The sequence below is a fragment of the Lissotriton helveticus genome, chromosome 4_1 (assembly GCF_964261635.1).
Source record: "Lissotriton helveticus chromosome 4_1, aLisHel1.1, whole genome shotgun sequence".
Taxonomy (NCBI): domain Eukaryota; kingdom Metazoa; phylum Chordata; class Amphibia; order Caudata; family Salamandridae; genus Lissotriton; species Lissotriton helveticus.
This window is the reverse complement of record NC_136063.1, coordinates 287632003-287654773: the sequence shown is the minus strand read 5'-3', so window position 1 is coordinate 287654773 and position 22771 is coordinate 287632003. Positions and strand designations below refer to the sequence as shown.

Below are 22771 nucleotides of genomic sequence, written 5' to 3'. Positions count from 1 at the left end.
CTGGTTAGCTGAGCTTCTGAGACCATCTCACAGTCTCCTAAAGAGTCAAGGGTCATCTGTGCGGGACCCCCCCCCACCTTGGACTTCAATCTCCTCCCACAAGGCTACACTAGCCATCTGCCGGGGCGGAGCACCAGTGGGTGCTTGTTTACCAAACAGGCAGCACCTGGTATCATTCGCTTTATGACCGAGGTCACCACACTTGTAACATTTCAGGGGCCCTTGCGGAACAGCACTACCTGTCGGGGACCCCTTGCTTTCTCTCAGGGGGAGGCTGGGAACCTTTCACGGGGTTCCCTTGGGACTACTTTGGGGCCCTTTGCGGAACTCCTTCTGTTTACCCTTGTCCCCCCCCCCACTCTTCTGCTGGGGACCCTGCCCACCTTTGGCTGAGTCTCCCATGTGACTCTTGTGGACCCTGTTACTGACCCAGCGGTCCGCCTCCTCAGCAAGCTTCCTAGGGATGGTCAGCTTGCTATCTATCAGATGCTGGCGCAGCTCTGTAAAACAATTATCAGACAAGTGCTCCCATGCAATCAAATCAAAGAGACCTTGAAAATCATCAACCTTGCTGCCCTTTACCCAACCATCCAATGCTCTGCAAAAGAGTGACATATTCAACCCAAGTACTGTTTTCTAACTTTTTGCATTTCCTGAACCTCTGCCTATAGAGCTCAGGTGTCAAACCATATCTAGACATCAATGCATCTTTCATGTGGCTGTATGAATTGTGGACTTCAGAAGGCAGGTCTAACAATGTATCCCGCCCCTCACTAAGGAACCTTCCCCACAACCCCGCTCCCCAATCTCTCTCAGGGACCCGGTGGGAAGACATGGCTACCTCATAGGCTCTGAACCACTGACCAATATCATCATTTTTGTAAAACTCCTTGACCACATCCTTCAGAATATACACCCTACTTTCTGAATGTACTGACGGCATGCTGCTTCCAGAGGGAGTAATTTCTAAACTTTTGGCTTTTAACTCCAACTCCCTCAAAACCTTCTCATGTTCAAATTGCATTTTCTTTTCTTCCAGGGCTAACTTCCTGGTCTGCATTTCAAATTCTAACTGCCCACTTAACTTCAGTTTTGTCAGCTCCATCTCATGCCTTCTATTTCTCTCTCTGTCCTCCAAATCCTCAGGAGACAGACTCTTGTTTGAAGCATGGCTACCTGCAGGGGGAGGTGGTTTCCTTCCTCCTAAGCCCAATGGCTCTTCCTGTTGTACTTCTGCATCATCATCCTCCCCAATCACAGGAGTTTTCCTTGCTTCTACCCAGGCCCTCAGCGCCTTGTAGAATTCTTCCTTCACTTTAAATCCAGTAGTGGAAACATTGAATTTCTTGCAAAAGTACTTCATCTGCTTTACTGTGTAGCATTCCAGCCTCTCTTCTTCCCATTCACAATTAATGGTGGCTACAGATTCTGCTCTCTCCACTGAATTAGGCATCTTTCAAAAATAGGCAATCCAAAAATTCAAAAAGGAATCTACCAAAAAGTATGTGGTATCGTTATGGTCTGCACTCACTAAGTAGTGTTCACCAGTCACTGTACATGAGTCACAAATGCAAATCCGGAATCCTTTCCGCTAGACTTCCAATGTTAGATTTGAGGGTCTCTAGTTGGCACAGGTAGGTACTTGTGACAAATAGGGACCCTCTCCTCTAGTCAGGGTAAGGGGGATTACACACCTAAAATAACCCCTGCTCTCCCTCTAGGTTGCGTGGCGCGAGCAGCAAGGCTTTACTTCAGAGGCGTTGTAAGTTAAGCAGTTGTGACCACATACAGTAACCCAGTGACAACACTACAAATGGACACCACACATGTTTTATATAAAAAAATAAGTAGATTTTATATAGAGTTACCACACGACCATAAACGATAAAAATACACACTATGATTACTTTAAGATGGTAGATTTAAGCTTAGTTCAGTTCAGTTCTTAGATGCGACACTCTGCGTCAATGTACCTTAAGTTGCGTTGCGCTTCCACGATAAGCAATGTCGCGGCAATGGGAAATGCGGCAAAGTCAGGTGCAAAGAAATAAAGACGTGAAGATCTTCCAGATGCGGCACGCTTCTCGGGGATGCGAGAAACTCTCGGTTCGATGTGTGGACTGCAGCGTCGACACCCTTACGATGCGACGGCAACAGCTCCAGCTCCAGCGAAGACGCTCTTCTCCACGATGCGTGTAGCTTCCGCTCGATGCGACAACTACAGCGGCGACATCCAAGATGCGATGGCAGCAGCTCCGACGGCGGCGTGCTTCTCGGGGATGCGAGGTGCTCTTGGTCGATGCGGTGCAATGCGACAGTTCCAGCTGCAGCACCCTCCTTCTCCGGAGTTGCGACGGCAGGCACAGCGACACGCTCCGACCTCGTTGCGAGATTCTTCTCCTGATGCGGTGCAATGCGACAGCTCCAGCGGCGACACCCTCCTTCTTCGGAGTTGCGACGGCAGCAGCAGCGACGGCGACACGCTTCCTCTTCGTTGCGGCACGCTTCTCTCCGATGCGTTGCAGTGCGGCAGTTCCAGCAGCGACACCCTCCTTTCTCCTGAGTTGCGACGGCGTCACGCTTCTTCTCGTTGAGTCGCGCTTCCAGCTCCTTGCGACACGCAGTTCCTCAGAAGGCCCAAAACAGCAGCAGGCACTTCCACAAGAACTCTGGGGAGTGAAGTCTGTTGCCCCTGAGACTTCAGCAGGAGGCAAGCTCTTTTCGAAGCCCTTGGAGGTCCTTCACAAGTTGAAAGCAAAATACACAAAGTTCCTTTCTCCTTCCTTTGGCAGTAAGGCAACCACTGCAGGCCAATCCCCAAAGCAGCAATTCAACTTGGGAATAGTCTCTCCTCAGTTTCTTCAGGTTCCTCTCCTCAGTAAAGGTTTCTTCTTGTAGTCCAAAAGTGATCTAATTTCATGGGAGCAAGGTCCCAATATTTATACCCCAAAATCCTTTGTTCTCTGAGGGGAGAGGGGGGCCTGTGCCTAGTCCAAACCAGTTCCTGAGCACTTTGTTTTCCAGACTTCTCCTCTCCTTTCACAGTGCAAGGCAGAAACATTAGACGCCCCACAGGAGGTGGAGCCAGGTTTGTGGAAGGCAAGTACAGCCCTGGAGTACTCTCTTGAAAGTCTTCCTTCTCTTCTTTCAGTGTGCAGGGCAGAGACATCAGCCGCTCCCCAGGAGGTGGAGCCAGCATTGTGGAAGGCAGGCACAGCCCTATTCAGAGTTCAGGTGCACTCCTCCCTCCCATCAAGATGCAGATCTCTCTATTCACCACTGGGTGACTCGGCCTGTCTCCTGGAATTCCCCAGCCCTGTCACTCACAGAAACCAGACATAGGAATACACAAACTAGCAGAGGCAGGTTTGAATGGTTAGACAAGCAAAGACCTACTTTCTAAAAGTGGTATTTGCAAACACAAAATATTAAAATAAACTTGACTAAAAGATTATTTTATTATTCTGAGCTCAGGCATACTAAACGTGAATTTCTACCATGTTCTCAGATGCCTGTTAGGATTTTAAAATGTAACAATTCTAACAGCCCATTCTGGCCTATGGAGAACAGGTAGTCTTGCAATAGTGAAAAACGAAAATGGCTTTAATTCACTATTAGGACATGCCACACACATCAGGGCTTGTCCTACCTTATACGTACAATGCACCCTGCCCTTGGGCCTACCATAGGGGTGACTGATATGAAGAAAAGGGAAGGTTTAGGGACTGGGAAGTGGGTGCACTTGCCCAGTCAGCATGACAGTACCAGACTGCACGCAGGCTCTGCAATGGCAGACCTCAGACACATTTTACAAGGCTGCTTCTGTTGGTGGCACAACCAGTGCTGCAGGCCCACCGGCAGCATTTGGATTACACGCCCTGACACACTCAATGCACTAGACTAGGGTCTGATAAGTAAACCAAATAGCCAAACATGGAACCACTGATTCATACATCAATTTACAATAGGGAGCACTTGCACTGTGGCACTGAATAGCAGTGGCACAGTGCCCAAAACATCTAACATCAGCAAAAACACATGAGGCAACTGCAAAAATGGAAGTCAGACCCACGCCAATGGTGCCAGGTCTAACAGTCGCCTACACCAGGTCCTGGAATAGCGCACAGCTAAATCCTTGGAACGTGATGGAGTCTTTGTTTCTGGACTCTTGTAGGATTACTTCCTTAACCTTGTATGAGTGAAGCTTAACAAGGATTTCTTGAGTGCTGCGCCGCTCACCCAGCAATGCCGGACCCACCCTGTAGGCTCTTTCGATTTTGATTTTCAGTTGCTTGGGCCCAAGTATCTCCGCAAAGAGGCCTTCTACAAACGCTTCCAAGTCAGGGCCCTCTGCCTCTCCTCCAGGTCCCTGATGCGAATATTGTCTTTTAGGGACTTTAGTAAATCTTCTTTGGTCAGGGCCATATTAAAATCTGGGCTCTATCTCTCCTGTACTTATTTCTTTTCTGCAGGCGCAAAATAGCTTGATACCTTAGGAGTCGATTTTCTTTGGTGGCATAGATGCGGTCTCTGCCGTGGCGAAGGGACTCCCCGGTCCCCTTTGCTCCTTCTGCATACTGTCACCTTGCCGCTGTGCTTAGCCGCTGGTAAGACTCTGTGGATTCACAGTTTATCGCTGTTGCCCTCACCCATGTATTAGGCAAGATTTCTTATGCCGAGCACCTGTTCATGGCGGCCATCTTAGGATCTGGCATCATAAATTGCTCATGGCTTCAGAGTTGTGGGCTGCCTTCACTACTCCATTACACATTCAGGTTGCCAGACTCCCCACTAGTTACTGTGCTAATTTCAGGCAAGTTTAATAAAGCTTCCCTGTAAGAAAACGTCTCTTTGGGCCCCCCTCCACCATATTGGAGTCAGGCAGGGTGTGGCTGGATCTCCCCACTATCTTGCTGGCGCCTCGTGTGGCCCTCAGTGCCTCCTTTTGACCATTGCTGGGGCCTGAAAATTGTAATTTACAGCGGGATTCCCCCGCTTTCCTCCATATCCTTTGTTAGGCCTCCGTGTCTCCTGGCACACTGGCGCTCACTGCCGCGTCCCTGGGTGCATTCATAGTCTTTCTTCAGCTTCCCCGGTAGTGTACACCTGCCAAACTGCTCTCTGCTGGGGGACCGGCTACAGCGATTCACATTCCGTGGCTTCCAGGCGCAATGGGAAGCTCTGATTCACTCTGCTCCACCGGTCTTCTCCATATTGGACCGCGCCCCTCGTCTCCTTTGCTTGGGCCTGTGCAGCAGGATGGGCTGGGGTTGAGGAATGTGACACCTGTCCGCTCAGGAAGAACACCTGAGAGAGTTCATGACTTTACTTTAGTCATAGGGGTCAGGGTGAGGCCTACTTACCAACAGTTAATTGAAAGGGGAGATCTGAGGAAGGGAGGGCAGGTGTTCTGTAGGCCTTCTGTAGTCAATTGGGCACCAGCCCAGTGGGAGGCGATCAGGTCTGAGAACCACATTGGTGTAGCTGAGGAGGGGACTGCTTATTACCCTAAATACACCCCTGGTTGGCCCACAGGGTTTCTTCAGAGGCAGAAGATCTGTGCCATTTTAGATTTCCACTAGAATGGTGCAATATGGGATAGTTTGCAGTAAGACAAACAAGATATGCTGCAAAAATGGGAAGGGTTGCCCAAGAAACCTTTTCTTCGTTTGTTAAAGAGGGTCCAGGATCCCTCTCTACCCACTGGCTTATAGATCCTACAAAAGTGGCATAACAGAACAGCAGCAGAACAGAAGAGGACTGAACCTGCTGCCTGAAACCTGAGAGGAAGCATGAAGGGATTGACATGCTCCCACTTGTACCCAAGACAAAGAAGAGGACTCTAACAGTCAATTGCCTTACCTTCTTTGTGGCTGCAGGGACATGAAAAGCCTTTTTCCAGGAGTGACAAGTGACCTGTAGAAACTGGAAGAGAACTTGACCTTGCTGGGCTCCTCTACTAGAGCGAGACCCTTCCCCCAAGTTCTGTTTCTTTGGTCCTGGGAGATTTATTTTGAAATCTCTGAAAGAAATTGAACTTGGAAAGGTTTGGGACTTCAAACCTACGGAGGACTGGGACTAACCACCCAAGTCAATGATGGCGTGACTTTGCTGGAGAAGAAAATGAGGTTGGTCCAGCTCTTGGCTTTTGCTGCCTGAAAATCAAGTTCATTGGACCCTCATGTCAAGCCTATCTTACTTCAATGTGGCCTTCCCAGATACAGGATGCAGCCTTGTCCTGCTGGAGGGATCCAAGCTTCTAGAAAGAGACTAAGGGCCAAATTTAGATATATTGGTGGTGTGTATTCTCTGTGAGAATGGTGACCGCCGATAGGACTATCCTCCCAACTATCCTCCCTCCCAATTAAAATGTGAATGGACCTTCGGTTTGGCCACGGTGGAGACTACTCTATCTCCGCTGTGGCCACACTCTTCTGACTCTCCTGGGCGTAATGGCTGTGTGAGAAATGGCTACACGTCTACCTACCCAATTTAGATGGTCAGATATGTAATTTTTTTTACTGTTCTTACCACCAGGTAAAAACTGGTGTTAAGGAACTGAAAAATAGGTAAAATGCTCCCCCTGCCATGGAAGAAAACTCCCTTGGCAAGGGAAGCATTATATTGTTTCTTTTCAAAAAGAAAGCCCGAAACAGGATTTAATATTGTTTTATATAGATAAAAAGATTACTCTGTCCTACAGAGCTGCGTCCTGCTGACGCAGTTTTGTAGCACTGAGTAATATCCATTGCCAGGAACCGCCACCACGGTGGTTCCTGTCAATGCTTTTATAAATGACTGCCTGCTTGGCGATCATTTATAAATTAGATGGGCTGCCTCTCTACCATGGGGGTGGAGTAATTTACTCCATCCCCATGGCGGATTGGCGGGCTGCCAGCCATGAATTAAATCGGGCCCTAAGTCATAAAATAGCAGCTATGACTAGATGAAAGTTCCAAAAGTATTCAACCAATGAGAGTACTTCCTCGGGCGTGGAATGTGACTTTTTCCATTCTGAGCCTTTTCCGCCGAAACCAGCAGCTTAATCTGCCTCTCTTTCTCAACACATTTCCAACTTTGAAGGGGCTTTGTCAGATGCAGATTTGCCCAACTGAAATTTTCACTTAAATTTCATAGACTGCCTGACGTGACGTGGGAGTGCTCCTGGCCTTGCGGGCATCTCTGCGCTACACCCACTGGTCAGGCAAACTGACCCAATGTACCCCGCTATGGCAGGGCACTTGGCTCCGGGTGGTCGCCAACTTATCTGGCTTTAGAGCCTGGGATCTCATTGGGGTCTTGCAACTTGGAGACATATGGGGAGGTGATCATATACGTACCTTTCAGGACCTTCAAACCCGATATTCTGTACACCCCTCAGAGTTTTACCAGTACCTTCAACTGCGCCACGTCCTTCGCTCCCACATCTTAGAGGGTACCTCCTTACCTGAATACAGCCCACCTAAAGCTCAAATCATGCTGGGCAACCTAGGGAAAAGGGGGGTTTCTCGTATCTATTGCTCCCTCACGAACAATACCCCCACCGCACTACACCGAATCAGAGACCAGTGGGAGGGATGGCTTGGGACCCTAGACGACGAGGATTGCCCTAATGATGCCCAAGACAGTCATAGCCACCGCGAGTATCCGTTTAGTCTAACTATACTATCTTCATGCCGCCTACCTCACACCGATGCGCCTCAACAGTGCGGGGCTCAGGGCAGACGTGCTGTGTCCCCGTTGTAACCTGCAAAACGCTGATTTTTTCCATATGGTATGGCTTTACCCCGTTATTGCATGCTTATGGTATTCCGTGAGGTGCCCGATAACACGCTGAATGTGCTCCTGGGGGTTACTGATGGTTTGGATGGCACCAGAGCGGACAAACACTTTCTGAACACAGCCAAGATGGTGGCCAAAAGGAACATCGCGGCTACCTGGTTGACTCCAGTCGCATCCGCCATGTCACAATGGCTCAGAGGGGTGGATTGGTGTGCAGCACAGGAGAGGCCCTTGTATAAGGCCAGGGGGGGTCTAGCAAGTATGGGACAAATGGGTGTGGGTGCTAGACGATTGACTTTCCGTCTGTGCAGGTGCGGCATCGCAGTGAGAGTTTACCCTGCCCTTTCACATAGTCTAAGCTTTTCATGGGGTTTGCCTTATGCTGCAATAATGCCATGTATTTACTGTACAACGATATCTTCAACCGCTGCTGGTCTTCAGTCTTTTATGTTTGTTTTCAATAATATCAATAAAATTGGTTATAAAAAAAGGTCAGAGACTAATCCAGGGGCCGTATTACACATTATCACTGTTTGCGCCCCATTATGGTGTATGCGCTGCCCCCAGGGCAGCGCATTCATGTGAAAACACGGAGCTGCCTCTCTGTGTTTTCACAGAGCAGGCGCCACCCGCCTGCAGTATCAACGGGATTTAGAGAGTCCCTGCACACGCCTGCAAGGGGATGTCTGCAGAGTGCTGCTGTCAGGAGGCGCACTGACAGTGCGCCACCTTTTAAATGGCGCACTGTCAGTGCGTCTCCTGAGGGCTTCCTTGACTCGGCACCTGTGTCTGTAATGTGGTGCGGGCGCAGAGTCAAAGGAATTCCCTCATTTAAGTGCGCCAGCTCTATCGGTAATATAGAAGGGGTCGCACAAGCGTCTGCGTCCCCTTCTATAATACCAAAGTGCCCCGCGGGCGCGCAAATCAGGCGTAAACGCCCGATGCTCCCCCGGGGCACCATCTGTAATATGGCCCCAGAAGGTAAAAACTTTGACCGTATTGGCATATGCGATCTGCACTCCATCACGATAGGCTTGAAACTAAGCCTAGATCCCATTCATATGCGAAGGAGAACATTTCTTCTTGGCCTTTTTTCTCTTGTATCTTAAAAACATCATATCTCAGGTCCCATATGGACCTATCTGGTTTGGTGTCTTTTTGTTTCTTAAATGTTTCTTTATCTCTATTTTCATTAATTAGAGTAGGATTTTAATTGTGACTTGTGTTTTTTTTACTTTTTAACAGTTTTAGCACGTGAAGTGCTTTACACATTTTCTCTAGGTTAAGTCCGTCTGTTTTGTGCCATAGCTACTAGGGGTTGAGCTCAAGTTTAAACTATTGAAACCTTGTGTTGGCCCTAACAAGTTGGTCACTATATTACTTGTGGTGGACTGCCTTCGACCCCAATTAGCCCCTTGCCTACGGGGCTGATTCCCCTGCTGTGCTGGGGGGGGGAAGAAAGCACGCACAGCGCCCCGGTGCTCATGACGAGCTCAGCTCGTCATGAGCCACGGTGGTCGTGTGCTCATGATGAGCTGAGCTCGTCATGACCACACCTGTTTCTTTAGAACGCTCTAATTAGCCCCGCGTGTGAGCGTTCTAATGGTCATGACGAGCTGAGCTCGTCATGACCATTTCGTCATGACTACTTTCATGTAGTACACATGTAATATTTCGTCATGACTACTTTCATGTAGTACACATGTAATATTTTCACAAAGCTAGTATGTAGGAATACCAAATATAAGTATTCACTATCTGTAGTCATATCCTCCCTATTAAGCTTTTCTGTAAAAGTTATAAATATTATTTTAAATACTTCTAGGTAACAATTAAAGATGCCTGGGCGTTCATCTATGGTAGTTTCATTCAGCTCTGTTGATTCTTCCATCTCCTCGCTAAAGAATTGTCAGGCCTACATCAACGCTGGAATGGAAATTGCTACGAATGTGGCTCTTGATCTCTTAGAAACGGAAAGTAAGTGGAAGTTTGAAATTAATTTGTTTTTCTATTCCGTATTTTTTTCACCTAATGAATGCATAATCCCTTCTCAATCTGTTTGTTGTCTTAACACTTGCCGTTTGACAAACAATCTTGCTTCCATAAATAGATTTATAAGACTGGCTAAAAGTTTTCTAATCAAAGTTTATTTTTTTTAAGAACATACTTTATTTTGTCAGCAGCCAAATACAGTCTGGTTCAACTGGGTTTCTGAGTAGAAATGGCATAATTCTGCAATACATCTATAATTTCGACATTCATTTTATCAAAACTATGCACAAATGAAACAAAGTGAAATAAAACCCTAGCATTCCAAGATGCAACTTGTTGTGCTACGTCTACCCTACAGTCTCATGCTAGTACCCCCACCTCTGTTTTCTAGATGTTAATGGATCACATAATGATATGATCGACTCCCTCCCTATTTCTGTTTTCCCATTATTCCTGTACCTATTCTCATTTTAGTGATGGGCTATAGATAGAGGACTTGGTAGTCTGCCCATCTCTTCCAGATTTTATGGTATTTTTGTGGACACCCCCTAGCTTTAAATATAGGTAGCTTCATACCCATGCAAAGGTCCAACCCCTTTTTCCAAACCCCTTATAAGGGATGGAAATAAGGGAGGTGAGGTGGCCTTCCACAATTTGGAGATGTCTGGTTTCACCAATGTAAGACTCCGAAACTGTAGGTAACGCTTGTAACTATTGCCCCCAATCCCTTTTGAAATGTGTAGTAGGGCCAGTCTCTGCAACATAGGAATATCCCTGCCCAGCACCTCAGAAGACATGTCATGACCCCCTTCCAGAACCTGATGTGTATCGCAAGGTGGCGTCACATCGCAAGTATATAAGGGATGCCACGAGACCTGACCTCCAGAGCTTGTGTCTGGTGAAATATACCAGGTGCAGTTATTTGTATTGAATAAGCCGCAGTCGTGAGGCAATGGCTGCCTGCACGGGAATTCCAGCGCCTCTGTCCAGTCATTGTCGTGGAGCGTGCCTAGGTCTGTTTGCCAAGCCTCTCTAAGTGTTTCTAATGTGGTAGGGCCGTTGGTAATGAGAGATTGGTATATCTTAGCGATGTTGTGGTCCCAGAGGTCCCCCATGAAAACGTTAGCCTCTATAGGATTACATTCAGAGATGGTTTCGATCTGCATAATGTAGGTAGATAGGGCGTGCCGGAATTGGAGATATTTATAGAACTGTGTGCGAAGCATGTCATATTCTCTGTGGAGCTCTTGGAAAGACTTTAATGATCGAACCGGCATGACCACCCAGAGCGTGGATATACCAATATCTTCCCAGCCTCTAAATCTGGCTAGCGTGGCCAGCTGGGTCAGAAGACCGTTGTGCCACAAGGGAGTTTCCCTGGTTAATCTGCCCCATCAACCCATCGGACGAAGTGATTGTCTCCAGACCCTGAATACTACCCTTATCGCCGGTGGCAAGGTCCGACGCCGGCTCCACATACAGATGTGTGTGAAGGATTGTGTCACCCATCAACCAGCACTCCACTGCATATGCTGCGTCTCGCCTATCCCCGTACCACCGTTCATTTAGCAGTAGTAAATGGGATGCTGCATAGTTTGATTGAATGTCTGCAGTAGCTATCCCCCCACAGCATGTGGACTGGAAGCATGTTCGCAAGGCCACCCGAGCGAAGCCACCTCCCTGAAGAAACTGTCCTAATATCGCATTTGTGTGTCAAAATCAGATGGTTCTGCATCTGATAGTTAAGGCAGGGGAGAGATACCATCTTGAAAATAGCGGATCTTCCAAAAAAGAACAGTGGCAAATACGAGCAGGACCGCATCTCTTCTTTGACTTGCGTCCACAATGGGGCAAGATTTTTTTCCCATGAAGTGTGCTGGAGGCAGACAGAAATACACTCAAGTATGTTAGTTCCTCTGTGGCAACAGTCAGAGCCTTTGGTCATGCGCCCAATTCACTCATTCCCCATAATGGCCATACGATCGATTTGCGGGTATTTATAAAGATGCCGAAGGTCTTGACGAATATCTGCATAATTTGGAAAAGTCTTAGGCCTGTCCTATTGAGGTCTGAAAGGAAAAACAGGAGATCGTCAGCATACAGTGCTATATACCTGGGCGTGATCCTGACCCACACCACCAGTGGCTCCATCGCTAGCGTGAATGGATATGGGGATAGTGGATTTCCCTGATGGGTACCTCACTCAATAGAGAATGAATGGGAAACCGACCCTACCACCTGCACTGATGCTGTGAGGTCTGTGTATAGAAGTTGTATGAATGATAGGGATTGAGGGCCTATCTTAAGACGTCGCAAATGCGCAAAATAATATGGCCAGCTGTACGTGTCGAAGGCTTTGTCTATGTCTGCTGAAAGCAGTGCTGTGGGACGGACATGGCAATCTATTGCCCCTATGGCTTTATGGGCATGGCGAATATTGCGACGGAACATAAAGCCCGCAAAGTTTTATTTTTGACTGAAAGGAGAATATAAAATAGCATTTTTCCTGTAATACCAGGGTAGGAAGAGTTAAAAAATTTTTTTTTTTAAATAAAAGACCTAGAGATTAGAAAGGAAAAAAAAGAGGGTCCAGTAATGGAAGTGTGTGCGTTTCCCCCAGCGTAGGACCATTGTATGGGGTGGTACTAATCCCCCTCCATCTCACACAAGATTAGTTGAAAAATATCTGTGGTAAGCAGTGCCTCCAAAGTATGTTTTTTTAATTTATTTTTTTAAACATTTTATTTAGCTTTTCATCAACTTATACATCACCAATTACATTAAGAAATAGTTGATCAGTTATACATTAGGTCAGTTCTGAACTTTGCCGTACATTGTAACTATAACAATCATGACTATCATCGCATATATTTATACAGTTTGGGTCCCAATTCTTTCCATACGGGATGTGGTCCTTCTCTCACGGCTGTTCCTACCCTCCCACCATGTCTTACGCCGCACGTTTCTCAGTGGTAGACCTCATCAGTGCGAGAGTACATCCCCTCCCTCCCCTCAAGAACAACATAATTCCTACACCTTCGTAATATGCTGAGTCTTCTTTCACCCCCTTATGGACTAGTTTCTGGATCCGACATTTCCGGTGGGGGATTACATATCTGTCCTCGGTGTTCGTTCCATTTCCCCCATATCTTGGACCATTTCTTGGGGAACCCCCAATGCATATATACAGCCCTTTCAGCAACCATAGCTGTGTCCATGTCCTTTTCCCATTGCGTTCGTGAGGAAACCACTCCAGAACCCCACTTCCTAGCGATATTGCGTTTTGCCAGTGCTAGGCCCAGTGTAGCCCACGTTTGCAATCCCCGGTTCATATCAGTCGGCGACCACATATTTAACAAACAACATCTAGGTTCCCTCTGCAGGTCCACCCCGGCTGCCTCGGAGATTTCTGCTAGTATGTGGTCCCAGTATCTCTCTATCTTTGGACAGTCCCACAATATGTGATAGAATGTGCCAGGGGAGCCACATCCTCGCAAGCAGTTTGGGTCTTGGGTACGGCCCAATTTATGTAGGAGTGTACGGGAATAGTAAACTCTGTGCACTATTTTCATTTGTATCAGTTTAAGCCGTGAGGGTATGTAGGCCTCTCTGGCCGATGCTAGGGCATGTAACCAGTCTTCGTCCTCAATGTCTCTTAGTTCTACCTCCCATTTGCTACGAAGAACTACTGTAGGGTCCGGGAGATTGTTGATCAGTTTCTGATATGTAAGCGATATTGCTTTCTTGTCTATTTGGTCCGTAAGGAGTCTGTCTTCTAGGGGGGATGATTCTGCAAGTGCCGTACCTGTTGGGATGGCGCTCTGTAGTGCGTGCGCGATTTGCATATATCTATATTTCTCTGTGTCTGCCATTCCGTATTGCTCTTGAAGGGCGGGGAAGGAGATAACCGCCCCCTTTTCCACAGATCACCTATCTTAGAAATGCCAATAAGGTCCCATTGGCGGAAGCCCTTAGTGTTCGCTAGGGTACGGAGACGGCGCGTGTCCCAAAGGGGTGTGGCTAATGTGAGCACTCCGTCCCATCCTAGGGCCCTCTGCGCTGCATGCCATATTTTGACCGTGTGTGCTGTTGGGCCTGTCAGTGTGTGATGTCTTTTGTTGGAATATAGCGCCTTCAGTAGTTGATCTGGGGGCAATACAGCCCTGTCAAGGCGGAAGGCTGGGTCCTGTTGTGGGGCATGTATCCACCGGTTCACTACCATCAACTGTGCCGCCCAGTAGTATAGTTTCGTGTGGGGTAGGGCGATACCCCATCATACCAAGAGCGGGACAGTTTGGAGTGCGATATGCGAGGAGGTTTTCCGTCCCATAGGAGCGTAGAGATCTCTGCATCTATTGATTTGAAATACTTCAGTGGGACCGGGAATGGTGTGTTCTGTAGAATATATAGGAATCTGGGGAGTGCCAACATCTTAAAGAGCGCGGCCCTCCCCAGTAGTGTCAGCGGTAGAGATCGCCAATGGGAAACATCAGCCTTCAGCCTCAGTAGAGGTTTCAGCAGGTTTTCTTCCATAAAAATCGATTCTTGAGGTGTAATGTAGATTCCTAGGTATTTGAACCCTCTGGTGACCGTCTGTATCTCGCAGTCTGGGGGCAGTACGGGTGGGTCACCCATTAGGACGTATAGCAATGATTTTGTCCAATTAATGGTGTAGCCCAACACCTCACCGTAGGAGTTGAGTATGTCCATCAGGACGGCCAGGGATGCGGAAGGGGATGTCAGGTAGAATAAAACGTCGTCCGCATACAATGAGATGCGGTCCTCCCAACCCGCCTCCCAGGCTATCCCCCTGATTTGAGTGTCAAGCCGGATTTTCACCGCTAGTGGTTCCAGGAGTAGAGCAAAGAGGAGTGGGGAGAGTGGGCATCCCTGTCTTGTTCCACGCCCCAATGTTATTATACGCAACGTATGGCCGTTTGCAACCACTTGTGCCTGGGGGGCTGTGTAGAGGAGTCTGACCCATCCACAGAACCTTGGACCAAACCCCAGTTTTCTTAGCACTGCAAAGAGGAACGGCCACTCTATAAGGTCAAAATCCATTGTCGCGTCAAGGGAGAGAACGGCTGCATCCTCCCGCAGTAGTGGTATACGGTGCATGACCCCATGAATACGCCTCAGGTTAAGGGATGTGTTTCTTCCCGGCATGAAGCCGGATTGGTCCGGGTGAACTAAATTCGTGAGGTGGGGCTGTAGTCAGAGGGCTAGTAGCTTCGCAAGGACTTTCGTATCTACATTCATCAGGGAGATTGGTCTATAGGAGGCCGGTCGGTCAGGCGGTTTGCCCGGTTTGTGCACCGAGATAATGGTAGCTAGTCTCTGGTCCGGTGTGAGTGTACCCTTTTCTAGACATTCATTGTACATGGCAAGCATGTGTGGAGTGTGCTGTTGAGACATTGTTTTATAAAGTTCAACTGGTAGCCCGTTTGGACCTAGGGCCTTTCCGGTGTGCAACGCTGCTAGGGCCTTCCCCAATGCGTCCCCTGTTAAGTCCTCCTCTAGTGCCTGCGTGTCCTCTGGAGCTAATGTGGTCATGGGAATGTCTTGGAGGAATGTCATGCCGTCCTCCACTGTCACCTCACTACGCGCGGTGTACACCGTTTCATAGTGGGTAGCTAGTACTTCTACTATTCTTGCGGGAGAAGTCGTGTGCGTGCCGTCTGGGAGTTCCATCGTTGCGATCCACCGATTTGCCCTATCCTTTCGTTCAAGCCATGCGAGCATTCTCCCAGTTTTATCCCCTAGTTCGTACACTCTATGCAGTGTGTCGGTCAGTCTTGTTTTGGTCATAGCTTCTGCGTACGCCCTGTATTCCTGCTTCGCCAGCACAAGGGTGTGAGTTGTGTCGTCTGTGGCGTCCAAAGCGTGTGCCCTTTCAGCAGTGTGCAAAGCTGTTTCTAAGGACTCTATGGTTGCCCTTTGTTCTCTCTTGTGGCTAGTGATGGAGGAGATGGCCTGCCCTCTAATCACCGATTTGTATGCCTCCCAGAGGGTGGAGGGGGAGTCCACCGAGTTAGTGCTTTCGTCAAAGTAGTGAGTGGTGGAGGTCGTAATGGTCTTTAAAATCGGTCTATTTTTTAAATATCCCCGGTATATCGGGAATATTCTCTGCTGCCTGGAGGGTTGCGCCGTGTAACTGAACTGTATGGGGGAATGGTCTGAGATCCCTCGGGGGAGGTGCTCTATGACTGAGACCTTCTCTGGGGGGACTGTCTGAGTCAACATGTAGTCTATCCTAGAGAGACTATTGTGTGCTCCCGAGTGGAAGGTGTATTGGCGGTCATAGGGATGTTTCAGTCTCCACATGTCCACCAGTCCCAGGGCCTCTAAGAAATCCTTAAATAGTTGGTGGGGTCTAGTGGGCTCACGCGGAGGGTGTCGGTCAACCGCAGTGTCTAAGACTGTATTGAAATCGCCCCCCATGATTAGTTCCCCTTCTGGGAGTTCGAGCAGTAGTTTCCCCAGGTCCTGGAGAGTGTCCTGGTGTAGTGCTGGGGGGATATATATCGATAGAATGTTGTAGGGTTTGCCCTCCCATTGACCATTAATTGCTGCGAAGCGTCCCCTGTCATCAGTCCAAGTGTGTTTAATGAGAAAAGGGGCGCTTTTTGAAACGAGAATGCCCACTCCGCGGGAACCGGAGGAGAATTCTGCATGGGCGACCATTTTAAAGCCCCATCGATTAAGCGCTTTGCAGGTAGTCCCTACTAAGTGTGTTTCCTGCAGCAGAGCCAGAGTGGCCGCTTTTCTCTTCAAATATTGTAAAACCAATCCCCTTTTAATTTTATGTCCCAGCCCGTTTACATTCCACGAGATAATCGTCAATGGGGGGGATACTAATGTTTGTGATTGCGGGTCTATCGTTAAAGTGTCCGGCTCAGCCATACTCTCCATAAAAAGGGCACATCTGCTTTGACTGGGCAACGACCTGGGCCGCGGCCCAGTCGTCGGCCATGGTGAGAGGACCACCGAAGGCCTGCCGCGGTGGAAAGACCTGGTACAATCCAGGACGACCCCACCATGAACATTCGGGCTTGTGCAGTAACCTCCGTCCGGGGTGTGTGTCCGTGTGTGTGTCATGGAACTCTGGTGTAGATGGTGTGTGCTTGGGAAAAGCTAAACCTTGCAGTAACAAAAAACTCAAACTAAAACAAAGCAAACTCAAAACGCAGTGAACCCCAACCCCCCACCCTGCCTCCCTGCCCGGCGGACAATAAACCTTCCACCTCCCCAACTGAGCAGAGTGCTTGTAGTCCCAACTATTGAACATTGTTCTTGGGGGTGAGACTTCTGTGTCTGTTGTCGAGCCCCCCCCCCCTCTAGGAGCGGTCATGCAGTGCCATGCTGAACTAGATGTCCTACCTGCATGGAGTCACACGCGTGCGACCAGCATCTTACCATCAACCGCCAGCCGCAGTTGCTGTCACTCTGTCCCAGCTCACCCTCATGTGCCAGGAAGTCCTAACTTCGGTGGGGAGGAGTGGGCAAAGTCGTGTTGAAAAGCAGCGGTTTCGAAGGATGTATCCAAACCGCAGTGTCTATAGCTCATCATCTTGGCCATGTTCCTTGTCGTCTTGCATCTGCGGGCTTCTGTTCTCGCGATGTCTCGGTCTTTCGCGGTTCCTAGGCCCCTTTGCCGGCCGCCACCCCTCCAGCCATTCCTGGGTTGCAGTCAGATTTTAAGCCACAATTCTGAAAATGCCACTTTCTTCTCCTAATCATTTTGGCCCCTACAGCCTGTTACCTGGGTCACATGACTAGGTGTAGTGGGCAGTTGGCTTTTGTATATTCCTCTCAGACAGCCACACAATAGAGGGCTTGGCTGTTGGCAGGAAGGGCCTTTCTTACTTGAAGGGGGCGGATCTGTCACTTGTCACACTTGCACTACAAAGACTATGCTTCAGCTCACACCCAAAGAACTTCATTGTAGCCCATTCTGCATGCAGACACACCAGGGCAGGGAGGCAGGAATTTCCAGACCCTTCTGTAGGAGGAAGACTCAAGCGGTTTCTTCCATTTCAAAGAGGGCACCAGGTATAACAAGCATTTGCAATGCAACAGGTCTCGCATTTACATGAGTTTGAGCTATTGGCATTGTAAACGACAATGCCTTTTATTTATGTTTTGGTTTTTGAAACATAAATAAAACTAAGTCATTTACAATGCCAATAGCTTAAACTCGCGTAAATGCGAGACCAATTGCATTGCAAATGCTTGTTCTGTTTGTATCTCTTCCTGGTGTGACTTTACAACCTTTCATTTGCCCAAAAAAATCTGTTTGTATCTCGTATGTAAACTCATGTAATCCAAAGTCCTTAAGCAACGCAACTGGTTCTTTTGTAAAGCGCTTTGACACCTTCGAGTAATGTCCGCGCTATATAAAATCGCTTTAAATAAATGAAAATAAATTTCAATTCAGGCAGCTCTAGAACTTGTAGTTCTTGACACCTCACAGTGGGCTTAGACCTAAAAGTCCCAGCATGCAAAGTGTGAGCCAGGGGTACTGGCTGTCATGGAGCCTCTTGGCAGCTATGACAACAATAACACAGCGCAGCTTGAGGCTTTTCTTAAAAAGTGGACATGACCGGGGTCTGCGCGAAGGACACACGCAGCTCTAGCATGATGTCCCAATTGCGCTTGTCGCTTAGAGGTCGCAGTCGTTGGCTTCTAGCCGCTGTCTGGCACCGTCCCTGCTCTGGGCCCTCAGGCCGGCGTGTACACAGCGCATAGACACCCACGTCGTGCACACATACACGCACGGACTGACTTTTCCTGCTGTCCCGGCAGAGGAGACCCCGGGGTTGCTGGGTGTGGGCCAGGGGCCTCCCCGGAGCAGGGCTCCGCGAGCTGACTCCTGTGAGGCCGCTGTGCCTCCCGCAGCTCCTAATTGAAGCCAGGAAGTGCACTGATACCCGCTCTCCCCACCCCTCCCTCCCTGCCCGCAGCATCCTTCGCCAGATCCGGCTTCTTCCTCCCCAATTCGCACACAGCCCCCCACCAAAGCTTGCACAAACAAGTACAGTGCAGGTTGGAAATCGTAGTTCTAGCCAATAAAAAACTAGGAGAAAAAAAAGCCTCGCAAAATACATGCAGATTACGGAGACATAAAAAGCACGTCAACCAGAAAAAGATGGGCAGACATAGTAGGCGATTGGGGCAGAGAGCGAGGACAGCAAGAGAGAAAAGACACATTGCCTCAGGAGTGATGTGTGCGGAGACCACTGCCGCCTTACATGGGGCGGGACTTCCGTCTTCGGAAGCCCGCGCACGCGCCCACGGAGAGAAGCAGTGCTGGTGACGCGGGGCTCCCATGCCCGAGGGAGAGCCCCGCGGAGGCTGCAAGAGTTTAGAATGGCGGTAAGTGGGGCTTGGGGGGGGGGGAGGGCGCTTGTATGTATGTGGCGGTGGCGGCGGCCGGGGGGGAGGAGGAGTGGGCGCTTGTATGTATGCGATGGCTGCGGCGGCGGCGGGGGGGGTCTCTGTATGTGCGTGCGTGTGTGTAGGTGCGCTTGTGTGTGTGCAGCGGGGGGTGCCGGTGAGTGGGGGGGGAAGTAGGGGTGTGCGCGTGTGTGTGTGTGTGTGTGTGTGTCTGTCTGTCTGTCTGTCTGTCTGTCTGTCTGTCTGTCTGTCTGTCGATCTTCCCAGCGTTGTTCTGCTGTCTTTGAAGTGGTATAATCATTATCACTGTTTTTCATCATTGTTTAAACTGGTCTTCTGTGGGGTGCAAACTGTCGTGGGACAGATGAGTATTGCTAAGCAAGTGAAGAGAGGATGGAACGATTTTTTCACAATTATGGTTTACTGTAAAGTTGGTTCAGTCACCTTTCTTATTTTATTGTAGTAACACCTGACGAAGAGCCTGTTAAGGTTCGAAATGCATTGGGTGGATTGTTAAGAACCTGCTCTACACGGATGCTTTGTGAACACGTGCTGCTTGTAAAAGTCAGAATGACGCCAGGTGGCATTTGAAAATGTCGAATAAAACATTCAAGTGGAACTATGCCGTCTCTGCTGTGGCTTCATAAACATGGTTTAAGATTCGGATGAATATGGATTTAAATATTGTTTCAAGAGATGACTATTCTAAGATATACTTCAAGATGTGACAGAGTCTGATTTACTGAAAGGGACAATCCCTTTGTCTTGCAGTGCGGAGGATGGGTGCGTCACGAGGCGTACTGTTTTTTTCTCATATCTCATTAATGGTAGATTATGTAAAAAGTGAAGCAATCAACAGAGCCTCAGATCAAATACGCATTATTCCAAGTGTATAAATCAGGCCCTTCAATAAGTCCGCCCCAGTATGAATTTATAAGGAGTCTTGGCAATCGAGTACACCACAAAGGTAGGGGACAGGGTGTACAGACCCGGAATCAGAGTAAGACAGAAACATAACTCTAAACATTGGAGGGTGGGGTTGTCATGAAGGATATGCGTAATGGTGCCATGTCAGGGACGTGACTATGCAGAGGCCTCTAAGGCTAATGTTTTGGGAAAAGCAGGAGCATGGATGGGTGGAGAGACACAGGCACCTTTGAAGCCAGTGGGGGATTTGTTGACGTAAGGGGTTAGTCAAATAAGTTGAGGACTTTGAGCCTAGGGCGTAAAACAGGAGTGTTCCAAGTGGGTTAAGTACGTTATCAGAGGCTGCCATGTGTGTATGAACCTCTTTTCAGAGTGGGACAAACTGTGGGACAGACGTTCCATGGTCATTATGTGCCAAAGGCGTTGGAACCACTGAGCTATCAGTGGGGCTGAGGAATTCTTCCATTGAAGAGGAATTAGCTGTCTGGCTGCCCCCAGCATGTGGGCTATGAGGTGCCAATCGTAGTGTGTCATGGCTTGCAATGTCAAAGGGTGAATGCACAGAACCACCGTGTAGAACGAATGGGGAAGTGGGTTGGCCACCACCCCTTTGATATGGCTCAGGGCTTCTTTTCAGTAGGTTGCTATGAGGGGGCAAGTCTCAGATGTGGAGGAAATCGCCCATTCACGATTTGCATCTCTAGCGCATCGGAGAGTTGGTTAGGTAGATAGTATGCAAGTGGACTGAGGTATAATACCACAGCCTCATCAGTATATATGTGGTTTTGCGTTGGGATATGCTTCTATTCAATTTGGAGATATCTTGCCAGAGCTGGTCCCACTGCTTCTCGGATATTCCCTTGGTAGTATCGGCGTGCCATTGAGTTTGATAGGGTTGAATCTTTGACAGAGGTGAGTGTTGGAGTACTTTGTAGGTGCTGTAGATCAAGCCCCTTGTTCCGCTGAAGGACCAGACCAAAGTCTCAAAGGGCATGAGTGTATGTTTCCCCCCTGGCATTTGATGGGGGTTCGCCCAATTTCTCAGTTGATAGTATTGTAGTATAGCTGACTCCGGGACTTGAAAGTCCCACCTCCCTCCAGTCTGCAAAGCAATGGGTCTGTAGCGCAGGGGCGAACTCTGGGTTACGGGCTGGTGGGGTGTTGGGGGGGGGGGCAAAGGTGGTAAGGCCTATTGCGAGCAATTTTATCCCAGATTTCAAGGACTGTTCTGGTGGCAATGGCTAAGTATGTGCCCCTGGGGTGAGCATGTTTAGAGGGCCCAGTGGTGTCTGCAGGCCGCCGCACGATCCATGTGGAACCAGTGCTTCTCACTCTCTCGGACCACCCACTCTGAGACATAGCGCAGGTGAGCTGCCCAGTAATATTCAAGGAGATTGGTGAATGCGCCCCCCCCCTGACTCCCCAGCAAATCCACCTGGCCTCTGAGTAGCATCGGTGTGGAGTTGGAGAGCTTCTGGTGTTTCCCTCCCCAGATACAATTGCTGTTATCCTGTTAGAGATTAAGATTGACATCCTGTGAAGTTGGGGTGGGGAGTGTCTGGAACAGGTAGAGGATTTTAGGCAAAATCGACATTTTAACCATGTTGAGTTGACCTAGCCAGAAGACCTGTAGTGGTTTCCATCGGCAATGGTCCTCCAGGTTTGAGCGCCGAGACTCTCGCTAATTGGCGCTCGTCCAAGAGGGGAGGTCAGGGGTGAGGTGCAGTCCTAGATACTTCATAGATTTTGAAGCCTATTGGGAAGGGGTAAGGGCCAGTAAGTCAGCAAGGTCGGTTCTGGGGATTGTCCGGTTGAGGGCCTGTGATTTAGCCATATTTATTTTGAAAACAGAGACTTTCTCAAAGGCATTTAGCACAGTAACCAGAGCAGGAAGGGTAGATTTGGGCTGGGTGAGGGCAAGTGTAATGACCTGCTTCTCTGTATGTTTTGGTGCTTCTGTCAGTCACCAGGTCATTACTTACCACATCCTTCTCAGGTTCCAGAAAGACACCACATTTCACAATACTTACCCAAGAAAGGAATAAACACTGACAACATATAAGACCATTGCTGAGGAGCTCGCAAATAACAAATCACAACACCTCCCTTTCCGAGAGGGTAAACAACGCATGCTCCTCCTGGCAATGTAATTTAGAGATCCCTGATGGGAGGCACTTTTCCTTCCGTATCAACAATTACCCATTAGAGGGGAATCACCCATCCCTCTGTAAGTACTTGGTAAAAAAAAAGGGTCCCAACCTTCCCTCACAAGGAATACCAACAAATGATATGCTCTAGGGTTTCTTTATTACATGATAATAGGATGACAAAAGAAAGAAATAACTAAACATCACAGTAAATATTAGCAGCAATCATCAGCACATACATATACATAGAGCCTGAAAATAAAAGCATAGTTAGATAAAGTTAGATATACATCGAACACCTCACCATAATCTTAGGCGTCTTGCCATCTGAAGAAGGTTCCGTCTCTCTTTCCCTCTCTCTCTGGTTGGTTCCGGACTCTCTGTTGCACAAACACGACTGCACGTTTGCACCGTGATGTATCATCAGACCGCCAAAACACCAGACCAGCATCTCACCATCTCAGAATCCCAGAATCTCTCAATCTCTCTCGGACCCCCTTTCTCTAATATAGAATGCAGCTCTCCAT

At 48.6% G+C, this 22771-nt stretch overlaps 1 protein-coding gene across 1 annotated transcript in view; it reads left to right on the top strand.

The window, feature by feature from the left end:
* Positions 1 to 22771, top strand: part of NSMCE2 (NSE2 SUMO ligase component of SMC5/6 complex) — a 696967-nt gene that overhangs the window by 18100 nt on the left and 656096 nt on the right. The window contains exon 3 of the mRNA XM_078686783.1: positions 9608 to 9759. Within this exon, the coding sequence (XP_078542909.1) occupies positions 9621 to 9759 (139 nt within the window). The 5' untranslated portion in view covers positions 9608 to 9620. The remainder of the gene's footprint in view (positions 1 to 9607; positions 9760 to 22771) is intronic.